Source organism: Dendronephthya gigantea, unplaced genomic scaffold (genome assembly GCF_004324835.1).
Source record: "Dendronephthya gigantea isolate DGI-Jeju-01 unplaced genomic scaffold, DenGig_1.0 000059F, whole genome shotgun sequence".
NCBI lineage: Eukaryota > Metazoa > Cnidaria > Anthozoa > Malacalcyonacea > Nephtheidae > Dendronephthya > Dendronephthya gigantea.
In genome coordinates, this window is record NW_021163069.1 from 658,670 (window position 1) to 672,498 (window position 13,829).

Sequence of the window (13,829 nt, forward strand, 5' to 3'; positions counted from 1 at the left end):
TATGTAAATCTTAAGTTATTTCTAGAAGTACATGAAAAAAATTATTGTTTTGAATCTACAAAATATCATGACGACAGCATGGGACCACGCAAACGCACAATAACAAAAGCGGATCCTACATTCTCTTTTCACAAGCGGGTCCCATGCGCTATGTCTTAAAATATGATGTGCCGGCTGCGGTTCGTTGTGCTTTAACATGAAAACGATCTAGAGCAGTTGAAAATGAGCCTTTCGTTGGAATTAGAATTGAATGGAAGCGAAGGGTAATAAAAGCGGCAAAAAAGAATGTTATCGAGAACAAAAACTCCGACCTTTGCCTCTCTGTGAAGCTGGGTTACCTTATAAGGCATGGAATATTGTGAACATTTATATTCTTTTACTCATTTTATAGTACGCCATGGATATAAATGCTGCATAGCCCAAGTAACTATACAGCACTATTCAATATTGATTTATTGTGTGAAAAATCGCAATCAGCTGTTCATAGGGTTTTGTGAATACTGTGATATGGTAACGCTTACTACCTCACTTTTAAAAGTACAATAGTGAGTTAAATTTTTGTTGATATGACAGAATCGAATATTTTTTTGAATGTATTAATTGAACTATGCGTTAACCGTTTGCACCAATTGCTACTTATCAATTCAAGCGTTTTAAAAATGTTTTATTGCTTTTCTGCATGGTTAATTGCTGTCATATTAGGCCAGTTTGCACTATGCTCAAGACAGAGCATGCCAAAAAAAACAACGACGTGAACGTGTTCGCTTAACATGCAATGAATATAGCGAATACAGTAATGTCCAGAAATAACCTAACACTGCAGTTACGACTCGGTTGCGGCTAGGTTGCAATTCGGTCGCGGTTCGGTACCGGTAAGAAATCGTAGACGACCGCAAGGAAAAAAATATCTTCGCAGTGGCCGTTCGTTTGCGAATGAGATGTTTTGAACAGCTGAGAACGACAACACGATAACCAAACCGAAGAAATGTTAGGAAATGTCTGTCAGACGGAGTAAGGCCGACGTTAAACCTCACCGCTGTTCGACCTCGGTCTGATAGGAATTTAGTCGAAAAATTAAGTGTAAGGCATATTTTAGTGAAGTTTCTAATTCAGATATGGATGGGCAAAATTTTCCGCAGTTTAAAGAAAAATCTAACTGGGTACCAGAACAAGTAGAACCGGCTATTGAAGTTTATTGTACAAAATTAGAGGAAAAAATTTGTAGTATAAGTTGCGAAGGGAGAAATTATAGTAATCTTTCCTTAGAAGAATTACAAGCATTAAAACATCTGAAGGGTTATAAAGACATCGTTATAAAAGAGGCCGATAAAGGTTCCGCCGTAGTAGTTTGGGATAGGAAGGATTACTGTGATGAGGCATACCATCATCTTGATTATAATTCTGTATATGAAGAGGTTAGTTGTAGCCCTTTGGGGGAAATCTCAATTCGTGTTAAAAATATTTTGCAGCTATTAGTTGATAAAGGATAAATTACTGAGAGAAATTTGAAATATTTGGTTTTACCCAAGCCTCGATTGGGTAGATTCTACCTTTTACCAAAGATTCATAAGCGACTTGAAAATGTTCCGGGTAGGCCAGTTATTTCAAATTGTGGGACCGCCACTGAACGAGTTTCGGAGTTTTTAGATTTCCATATACAACCTTTGGTAGATTATGTGCCCTCTATCATAAGGGATACTACACATTTTTTGCAAAGGTTGGATGCACTTGGGCATATTCCTTCCTCTGCAATAATGTGTACTATGGATGTGGTGGGTTTATATCCACATATCCAACATAAAGATGCATGGTTTGGAAGCTTTAGAGAAATTTATCGGAATAAATTTGGGAGGGAAATGCCGGTTGAAGATTTGATTTCATTAGCTAAGTTGGTTTTGGAGCAAAACTATTTTGAGTTTGATGAAAAAGTCTTTCGACAGAAATTAGGTACCGCAATTGGGACTAAGTTTGCGCCAGGCTATGCTAATATTTTTATGGGCTGTCTGGAAGAGGAATTTTTGATTAGTTGTGAGTTTAAGCCGTGGGTTTGGTGGCGGTTTCTTGATGATGTTTTCATGATCTGGCTTCACGGTGAGGGGGTATTAAATAAATTTCTCGCAAGATTGAATTCTTTTCATGAAACCATTAAATTTACTTGGGAATTTAGTTCGGGGGAATTTCCTTTCTTGATGTACGGATTACTAATATTGATGGGGCGTTTCAAACTGATGTCCATTCTAAACCTACTGATGCACATCAATATTTGAATTTTAGATCTTGTCACCCACCGCATGTCAAGAAAGGAATTCCCTATAGTCAAGCTTTAAGACTGAAACGTATTTGCAGTAGTGAAACTCAGTTAAAGGAAAGATTGGGGGATCTTAAGGGCTTTCTAGTTAAAAGGGGTTATGAGGGAGATTTTGTGGAGAACCAGTTTAGTAGGATGAAAAATATTAGCAGGATTGATTTATTAGAACGTAAGCAAAGGGCTGAAAGGGGAAACAAAAACACTTTTGTAATTGATTATCATCCGGCTTTACAAAGTCTGTACGGTATCTTTAGGGAATTGCAACAGATTGTAGGTTGGTCTGGCAGTTTTTCTAATATCATGCCAGAACCTCCTATGATTTGTTTTCGTAGAGCAAAAAACCTTAAGGACCATTTAGTGCGATCCAAATTGCCTAGGGAGCAGATTGAAATTGAAGGGATGTTTAAGTGTGGAAGTAGAAGGTGTAAAGTTTGCCAAAATGTTATTGAAGGCTCTACATTTAAAAGCTTTGTAGAGGGTCGTACTTTTCACATTAATCATCACTTTGATTGTAACTCAGAAGGGGTTATATATCTGGTAGATTGCAGGAAATGTGGCAAACAATATGTGGGCTGTACTATAACACCTTTCAGAATGAGGTTTAATAACCATAAGAGCTCTTTGATTTGATATGGGGAGGGAAAAAGGAATATTTGCGGTCAACAATTGTATGCACATTTCTATGAGGAAGGTCATTCGGGTTTAAAAGATTTTATGGTTCGAGTTATTGACAATACAAATGCTAATAACCCGACCGAAAGGGAAAGATTTTGGACAGAAAAAATTCAATGTTATGTGCCATTAGGTTTAAATGAGAGGAAAGATTGTTAAGTTTATGGTTATGCTAATTTTCAGGTAATTAGGCTATATAAGTTTGAAGGACGGTGAACAGATTGTTATTTCGTTTCTGACGAAGAGGCTTGCCCCGAAACGTAAAATAAAATTATTATTTCATTTTACTTTTTTGTATATTGATGTATATATATATATATATATACTTATATATATATATATATATATATATATATTAATATATATATATATATATATTACATTAGGCATGCAACTGTGACTTAGTTTCAAGGTATTTCTGTTGAATATTTTATGCAGAGCATTGTTTTTAGGAAAGCAATCATCAATTGCTTGGAGGAATTTGTGTCCGATATTCGTTTCGACATTGGAGTTGTAAGGTGGATTAAACCATATAACGTTTCTGTCTCTAGTTCATTTAACGTTTCTGTCTCTAGATCATTTTATTCATTTAATGAATCTAGTTCATTATTTTAGATTAAGCAAGTATAGAAATGCGACAAAACTGAGCAAATACATCTGGCAACTTAAAGAGTCAAAGGTTAAGTACTCTATAGACTGGCGTATTATTAAACAATGCAAGAGCTATAACAGCACAACAAAACGCTGCAGCCTTTGTACACATGAAAAATTTATCATAATTTACCACCCTGAACTTTGTTCTTTAAATTCAAGAAGTGAACTGTTATCGAAATGCAGGCATAGAAACAAATTTCTCTTAAGCAATATAATTACTTGATATAATCTGTATATATTTATATGTAATTTAACATTAGAGCTTTCCGTTTACGTCAAACATGTATATAGTATATATAACCTATATATATATATATATAGTATACCCATGCAATAACACATATATTTACTTATCAAAATATTGTTCCAAGTTTATCTCTACATGACGAATATTTTTTAAATTGTATTGCTAAGTCTTTTTTGCGCACATTAATACTTCAAAAAATTTCCCTTTTGTAGCATTTAATTAGGAGAAATTCCATATTTCAAACCAAATTAAAAGGCAATCTATAGCCAAATGGCTTCCACGCATCGAACTACTTTTAGCGCGTGTTTATAGACTTGATAAACGCGAAATTTACGAATTCTTATTCTCCAGAAAACAAGGTCTGCAAAACTGACCAAATAATGGTTGTTTTCTATATTGTAATACGCAAGATTATTTCGACAGGTTATCGACCGTAGCAAAACAAGTTGCAAAAAAATCGTATTTATTCTATATTGCTACGTACGTAATTTCACCTTTATGCACGTTTGAATGTATGGTCCTTCCTCTCTCTGGACTTCAGTGCGACAGACTCTTCTTATAAATACCTCGTTCGGTTTGAGACTCAGGCTCTTCCTGCAATCGTAGACTTTCAAATGACTGATCTCAAAACCGAACACGTCTTTTAATAAGAAAGTCTGACTTATTTAACATAATATATACCCGGGTCAATATTTTCATAAGATGTATACCTACATGATTGGATGAAACGTCAATATCACAGTTTCTGGACCTGCGATTAGGTGACAAGATTTTGTGAAGAGTTTTCTCCTAATGTCCTTTGCTTTCAAAGGAAAACAAAATGATAAAGAAAATTTTTCAGCCAAATAAATTAAAACCATGCAGGTCTTATAGTACGCTGTCTAACTATGCCATATTTGCTGAACTTGCTGTTCTCAGATACTGGCGATTGTTCAAGCCCATTAATTCTTGTGAATGGAAAAGCTCGAACGGTTGCAACTCGAAACAGTTGGATAAAATGATTGGCTAAAAATGTTCTCGATACGCGTTCATGCAAATCACTGTTTAGTTGTAGTTTAGAAGTTGAACTTTCGTCGCGTCGAATAAATTGGAGAAAATAGTAAACGAGATAAGCGCCTTTAACCTTCATTATCACCTCATTATTATCTCATGAATATAAACGCTGCCTTATTTACATTGGACACGGCGAACATGCGACGTTTAAAGCAGGTCTAAGATGAGAATTAAGTGAAGTTTATATGACATATTAACATGAACGAATAAACCTCCGAATAAGTTTCTAACGTCAGTCAAGACGAGAAGCGAACTCAGCCCGATTCTCAAAAGTTTCCGACGGTTAATTAATTGTCAGTTGTCGATGACATGACAAAGAAATAAGGTTTCTAAAGGTCCCTATTCCACTATATGTGCATTTTAGATAATAAATGCAAATCATTTTGTAATTTGGACAAATAATAATTTTGAATTTGAAATTTGAAAAACGTTTTATTTAGAATAACAAAGAACTTTATTCGTTAGAGATCACCGATAATGGACAGCGTCGATGATTGTAAATGCCGCCAATAAGGCCAGGGTTAACGCACCAAATGCTCTGCATGTAACAAATTGCTTGTGGTATTTCCGGGAATTACTGATTTAAAAATCTAGAATTATTACATATTTAAATCATAGTTATGGATATTTTTGTTATAAAAATCGGAAATCATTCTAAGCTAACTAGATATATAGCTACATGGAAAATTTTACTTCATCACAACCCTTTCCAATTGTCGGTTCTTTTGTGCACATACTTATGATGAATTTTGAGGGCTTTCTTTCAGAACACTTCATTACATAAACATCGATGGCAAAATTTAGCAAACTTTAAAATTTTAGCCTAAATTAAAAAAGCGAGAGCAAACAGATCTTTAAAAAAAATCATCATTTTCGGTGTTTTTACATGGAGATGAACACCTGTATTCAAAAAGCTCACTTGCACTCACACTCAAAGAGTGTGACATAAATATTTTGTCAATGCTGGTCAATAAGAAAGTTCTTTCTGAATAGGTGGAAAGATTTAAGCTAAAACACGGAAATACCGTCATGGAAACGTTATGAGAAGTTTAAGATCTCTCACTCAAAGAGTTTGAGTGCGAGTGAGCTTTTAGAATACAGGCGGAAGTACATCGATCCATACTCTATGACTGCACAAAAAGACGGAAGTCAATCACTTGCGCAATTTATATAAATAAACTCGGTTTACTTCGTAGTTTTATCGATAAATAAAAGTTTTTCAATACTGAAATTATGCGAAAACACTTAGTCGCTTCAGACTCGGTGATTACAGTGATTAAAATTCGCCTCAGACTCGGTGATTACAATTGTTAGATATGTTAGTATTGTGGTACGCCGTACGCATTGTATAGGTTAAAACGAAGGGTAGGGTCGCAGCTCCTCGCAAGAATGATTTTCATTGGCTGAATTTTACATTACATTTCTGTTTCAACCTATAGCATAGCTTCGTTCTTTAAAAAGCATAGAAAAGCATTATCCAATTGGACGAAAGCTTCCGAGCACTGCTACATGCCTCAAAACGAAAACAAGTTTTTTGTCCAATTTTTTCCCAGAATTTATCTAATTTTATGTCATAATGGATCGCCTTTCAATTAGAGAAAGTAAAGCAATGGACCACTAAAACCCTTCTAAGTCAGGGTTCCATTTCATCGGAAGTGATCCTTCGGATATCAGGTATTTTTGCAAGCCACGAAAAGTTTTCAGACATCACTGAACACAGACTGTCTTGCACTATATGTATATATTAGGCCTGGACCAGGTCTAGAAGCAGTCTAGGTAATAGGTAGCACGTTTACACTGTCTTTCTTGTAGGAATATCGAATAGCCAAAGTATTGATATAATGATATCGGATAGGCAAAGTATTTTGACAAAATACTTGGAAAGAGACCTAAAACACGCCGAAAAGTGGTAATGCTATAATTATCTATCCTATTATACAAATCACACTATTAAGTTCAAAATTTGTCAAGACTATAGGCCTATAATTTTAGGTAAATTAGCCTGTTCACATTATATATACCAAAATCGGGTCTTATACAGTCATTGCCCTAGGTCAGGCCCAGGCCTCATCTAGGCCGGATAAACAACGTTCACATCTAGTCCTAGGCCTGGTCCAGGCCAGGTCAAAGTACGTAGTGTAAACGCGACTTAATTTACCAGCATCTTCGGTCCAGATGCAAAAAACTGTCCCCGAGGTCTCGAAATTGACTTTATCAAACACAAAAAATACAACAAATTTAGTGAATCAACCAAAAACCATAAATTTTGCAAGCTATTTTAGAATTTTAATACGTGAACAACTCCTTATATAAAAATATCCTAGTCGGGAAACAGCCGATGAAATGGCAAATATTGTTACCATAGCAACTAAATTACGACAAACGATTAAAAAAACAACGTATTGACAAACGAAAAAAGGCGTAAAAAACCCAAACTTTATTTCTAACAGTCTTTTAACCAATCAGATTTTTTCATTTACACATTAAAAAAATACATAAATATTAATGAATTTTTTTCATATATTTTGTAAATTTATACATTGTAGTAAATGCATAGCATACCCAATAACACTGTCATATCATTGATTTATTTGCGCATATAATCTACATTTAGAACAGGTGCGGGTAAATAAGTTATGATTTTTGGCACTTCACTCGATGCAGGTAAATTGTGCCACAAATAAAATCAATTTCATGGTAATTATGCGTTATTTAATCATAGATTGAAAAATCCGTAGAAAGAATTCCTCTTACTTTCTGTTCGTTTTGCCTTGAATTGTGAATATTGGAAATCCCATAGTTGAGAAGCCCAGATCCTGACATTATTACACTCACAAAGCACGCGAGAAATTTAGAAAATAAAAGCAGGAGAATTATATGGACGACTAAAAGTGCTGCCGATAGATGAGCTAGCTGCCAGCCACATCAACTTTCAACGTTTTCTGACATTAAGAATGTCTTAGACTATATAACTGACTTTTGATAACACCATTGAATAACGTCATTTATTCTAAATTTATACATTGTTTAAAAAATTTACAGCTACCCAATGACACTTTCATATGACGAATTTATTTAAACTATTTACTATATTAAATGAAGATGTTCAGATTTAGCATTTTTTGATACTCAACACTAGATGGTTATTGTAAAGTTACTTTATTAAAATCGGAAGTTTAGTTTAAATTCAATTAAATTTCTTGTACACAAGCAGAATGCCAAAATTTGAAAAATATGCGCAAAATTGCATTACAATCCAAACCAACTTAGGATCGAGAATTCACCAAGTATAACTTATATACATATAAACCGTCATCAACCATGCAGCCGATGCAAAATGACGAAGTTAATAATAAAGCTGACGTCTCTCTCAAATTTTGTTGCGAACATACGATTACTCACGTCAGAATCATGATCATGAAGCCTAAGTTCTTACAATCATAGGCTTCCTTTTTCTAAATAATTTTGAATTTAGACATATACAAATCTTTTTTTACTTCATGTAAGTTTCCTCATCAGGCTCTCGGGGGTCGTAACTCTATCGCTGTTGTCTTCGCGCTTTTGGTCGACGCATCCGTCATTCGACGGGAGATACGTTTAAAGGCCTCTTGGTACGTTTGATCAAGACAGACATAGATTATTGGGTTGCACAGACTGTTAAAAAATGGAAGTATGTTTGCAATAGTCATAAATACATACATCCTGTACTCGAAGCTTAATGAATTGTTATCCCAGTCAATGATATTTAGATACTCTATCAATATAAAAGTAAACAAAGGACCCCAGCAAAGTAAGAAAACTCCAACGACAACCAGCAGTATTCTGATCAATTTCATATCCCGTCGTAATGCAGCTCGTTGGTTCTGATTGTTTATTGCTTCACCAAGTACCCCATTTACGACCATTTTGTCTCGTTTATGAGCGACATGAAAAATCAGAGCGTACATAATAACGATGACTAGAACGGATAGAAAAAACACACTTATTGTTAAGCCAAGAAAAAATATAGCGGATTTTTCGAGGTCAGCGTCATAACTGCAAGGACCAGTTCCGGTGCCCAAAATTCCAGAGCTTCCTGAACGAGGAGTTGCAGAGTACGTGGCAATAGCAGTTGAAATGAGAACAATGACGAAAATGATCTTTATTGATCTGGAAGTGGTCATTCGTGATTTGTACAGAAGTGATCCGCTGATTTTGAGATGTCGACCAAAAATAATAGTTGTCAGCAAGTAAATAGATGTTGTTAACGCAAAGGTGTCTATCCACAACATAAAACACGGATGAATCGACATATTATCTCGGTCACTTCTGGTGTATTCTAGGCCTAATTGATAAGCGAAGAATAGAGCCACAAATAAACCAACCAGAAGATCAGCGACAGCAAGAAACGCGATAAAATATTTACTTGGTTGATGAAGACATCTTTCCTTCCATGTGACGATCAACACCAAAGTATTTCCTAGTATTATGGGGATGGTGAAAAAAATTACCAAATCTCTCATGCTCAAATAGAGTCGTTCCTTAAAAGCTTCAAATTCCAACCATTTACTGTCTTCTAACATCTCTGTTCGATTTGAATGATTACTTGAAGCAGTGATATTTTGTGACAACTCCATTATGTAAACCTTAAGTTATTTCTAGAAGTACATGAAAAAAAATTATTGTTTTGAATCTACAAAATATCATGAAGACAACATGGCACCAAACGAACAATGAAAAAAACTGAAAAGCCGGTCTTACATTCGCTAGGGAAAAGCAGTTCCCATGCGCTATGTCTTAAAATATCATGTAGCCTTTGCATAATGTACACAGTATCGGTTCGTTGTGCTTTAACATGAAAACGATTTAGAGCAGTTGAAAATGAGCCTTCCGTTGGAATTAGAATTGAATGGAAGCGGAGGGTAAGTGGCGAAAGAGAACGTTATCGAAAACAAAAACTCTGCTCTTTGCCGGTCTGTGAAGCTGGGTTAACTTATAAGGCATGGACTATTGTGAAAAATGTATGAATATGTGAACTATTTTTTTTTACTCATTGTAGTATTCCATCTATATAAATGCTATAAAGCCCAGGCAACCATACAGCACCATTCAATATTGATTTATTATGTGAAAAATCACAATCAGGTGTTCATAGGGTTTTGTGAATACTGAGGGCATAGTAATGTTTGCTAGCTTACATTTAAAAGTAAAATTAGTGAGTTAAGTGTTCGTTGATATTATAGAATCGAATATTTTATGAATATATTAATTGATACTATACGTTAACTGTTCGGTTGTTCTCTTTTGCAGTACGACTTGCATGGGAATCAATAATATCGTCTATTTAAAAGTGAGACGAAGAAGAGAAGATATAGTACAAAAAAGCCCACACGACAAAAACTCTTAGCCTGCAGTAAGCAATGTTTAAAGCTGTCCCCAGCTGTCAAAAATATTAAAAAATTTTGTTGAAACTACAGCGGGTACAACAACTAATTTTACCTTCCTTTACCTTCAGTATTTTTTCGGTTTAAATTTCACGACCTTCAGTTCCGCGAACTCTCATTAACTCCACAGTTCTTCTTTCTTACAAACGTAGACTTTCAAATGATCCTTCTTAAGAGGGTTTGCGTCCCCCAGCAAAAAACGGCGTCCTTGTGTATTGCTTATATATAGTGACCAATCAGATCCCAGGTGCCTCAAATGGATGTACATTACGTTTGTTAGACATTAAAAAAAATTTTCAGTATAGAAGTTTAAAATGTAAACAAATCGTTTCCATTTACATTCTACACACGGATATTTCACTTGTGCTGATCCAATTGTGTGGTTTCACATTTCCACTTCTTGAAACGTTGCTGTTTCTGTAGTCGACGTGACATGACGCAATAGGTGCATGAGTCTTTAAATCGTTTATATTTAAATGACATCTTTACATAACAATATAAATATAACAAGCATGCATGTACAGGGTGAGTAAAAAAAACTGACACCTTTGAAATTCAAATTATAGCTGCGAACTTATGGCTGGAATATGACAATTCCCATGTAGAATCAACAAAAACGATTTGATAAAACTTTTCTTTTGTATTTACAGAGCTTAGAATGCATTTTAACTCCCTATGAGAACAAACTTTATGCTCTAGGTTAATTAATATGATATGCTTCGTATACCTATGAAATATTTTAAGCAACTTCTGCCACATTACAGCCGCTATGCGACAAATTTGAATTTTAAAGGTGTTAGGTTTTTTTACTCACCCTGTATATCCAACAAATATCTTTGTTTAGAAAACCATTTTATGTAACCGCGTGACACGTGTCCCGTATCATGTGCCCCGTGTGCTTATGTTATGAATTACAGAAGTACTATAATACATCTCTTTTCATTTCTTCGATGTGCTTTAAGCGATTACTGTAATTGTGCTCGCTCTATGACAAAATGTCAATGACTGTCGCTAGTAACAATGATTTCTTTTAACTTATGCATAATAGTTTGGTTGTTTTAATTGCTTTTCCACTTCAGGTTGTTAGTCTGTCATGGGTGCAATTACTGGTTGTTTGCTGGCTGTTGGATTTGGTTGGACTGCCTGTACTAGGGGTTTTTTGTGAGGTGTAGGGTGGTACAGGTGGAGTTGGTGGGGTAGGTGGGTGCTTTCCTGAGGTGGCAACGATTTCGTCTCAACTCACCTGTTGGTGTTTCAACTCGATACGATCTTGGGGTATCAGGGAGTTTCTCTTTGATAGTTGCCGGACTCCATTTGGCAGTTGAGGTATCTTGTACGCAGACAGGTTGATTTGGCTGGAGAGTGGTTAGAGGCTTCATATGTTGGTCATGATAGAATTTCTGTCTCTCTCGTCTAAATTATAATCTTGATAAATTATGATATGTTCGCCATTGTGATCTCGGGTAATCTTTTCTGGTAGGTTAACCTGAATGTTTCTTTTAAATAGTAGCTCTGCAGGTGACGGTAATACGTTATTAATTGGTGTTCCACGCAGACAAAGCAGCACCATGTGGGAATCACTTTTGGTTTTGTGGCTTTAGCTAATGTAGCGTAGCTTTTACTATTTTTACTTGGCTTTTATTGTATATCCGTTACTTTGGGGTTGTGGGAGAAACTTGTTACTATTTGTAACCCACCATATTCTTCTGAAAAATCGCGATGGTCCTTATGCAGGATTAAACCCTGCAATTTTATAGTTTACAACCGAAAATAGACCGTAAACCTAATAACTCTACTGTAACTAACTTTTTAAACTTTTGTTACTATCACAATTACATTTTTAAAGTTTAAACAAAAAATTATGCCCGAAAATAGCAAATGAGTTTTAACCTATGTACATGTTGAAATGTATCTTCAAACATGACAGCCACACAGTTGGTCTGATTTAAATCTACCATCAGTAAAAATGCTAACAATCGCCGCTTATAGACTCTGATTAGTAATTCTGTGCCAAAAAATAAGTCAATTGCATGGTAATTAAAAGAAAGCAAGAAGCAAGCATTACACAAGATGTTACAAAAGAACACAAAACAGAAAAAATTCGTCTTACTTTTTGTTTGTTTTGCCTTGAATTGTGAATATTTGAAATCCCATAGTTAAGAAGCCCAGCTCTTTACACTCACAAAGCACGCAAGAAATTCAGAAAATAAAAGCAGGAGAATTATATGGACGAGCCGCCTATTCACAGGCAGTGTTGACATAGTGTTGCCGATCCATCGGCTAGCTGCCAGCCACATAAACGTTGAACTACATGACAGTTGAATGCTATAACAAGTACGATCGTACTATAGGGACCAGGAACTGCGTAACCGAGTTTAATTTCTGAACTGCATTGTATTTATAACAATGGAGAGGACAATGTATTTCTAATCGTTTCCGTTTACTTATATGTAGGCTGAATATTAATGATATGTATATATTATTTGCTGCAAATATACCAAGAATTGCTTGTAACTTGCTTCAAAGGTCAAAAGTAAAAATTCGAACTCCGTCAATCGATGCGGAATAATGCTTAGAATAATTGTGCCAAGTTTCATTCCGATCAAACAAGTAATGATAGAGCCTTAGGGTTTTTTTAAAGAGCGTCGCCCCCAAACAACAACAACAACAACAACAACAACAACAACAACAACAAGATTAGCAGCGGTTAGGGACCAGTTCCTGGTCCAAAAATATGGGCGAAAAAGTCACGAAAATTTAAAAGTTTTCTGACATTAAGAATGTCTTGGACTGTATAACTGACTTTTGATAACACCATTGAATAACATCAATTATTTAGTTCTATGGGATGAATTTCGAGCGCAGATGTTTCCTTTAGAATTAACGAAACAGTTAGAGTATTCCAAATACGGAATATTTTTAATTTGCTTACAGACACAGGTTCGTCGAATCACGCAACATTCAAAACTAACTAGATGGTTATTGTAAAGTGATTTATTAAAATCGGAAGCTTTTATTAACACCAGGAGAATGAACAAATTTGAAAAATATGCAACCTGGCACAAGAATGCATAACAATCCAGTATACACCAACCTATGATCGAGAATTCACCAAGTATACTTATATTAAAAACATATTCCACCAACTTATTGCCAGCTGTCGGCTCTAAAACAGTCTTTTGACGCACGTAGTTATGATTACTCTTTCATACCACTCGAGTATATAAATATTAGATCGCAAAATTTAGCTAAATTTACTTCTAACTTAAATTAAAAAAGTCAATACCGGTCGAAGTAAACGGAACGAAAGCTTTACAATGAAAAAATTCACGGTGTATCCTCAAACAAAATTAGCTAAAGCGAAATTAGTATAGTTTCTTCTTCTTGAATAATAAACACATATAAACCGTCACCAGCACGCCGATGCAAAATGACGGAGTTAATAAAGGTTTACTTCATGTAAGATTCCTTA

General features: G+C 35.1%; 1 protein-coding gene across 1 annotated transcript; it reads right to left on the reverse strand.

Annotated features, from left to right (window-relative positions):
* Positions 1–8,449: 8,449 nt before the first annotated feature.
* Positions 8,450–9,550, reverse strand: LOC114530042 (adenosine receptor A2b-like). Its single transcript, XM_028551622.1, has one exon. The coding sequence runs from the start codon at positions 9,548–9,550 to the stop codon at positions 8,450–8,452; it is 1,101 nt and encodes a 366-aa protein (XP_028407423.1).
* Between the last annotated feature and the right edge of the window lie 4,279 nt (positions 9,551–13,829).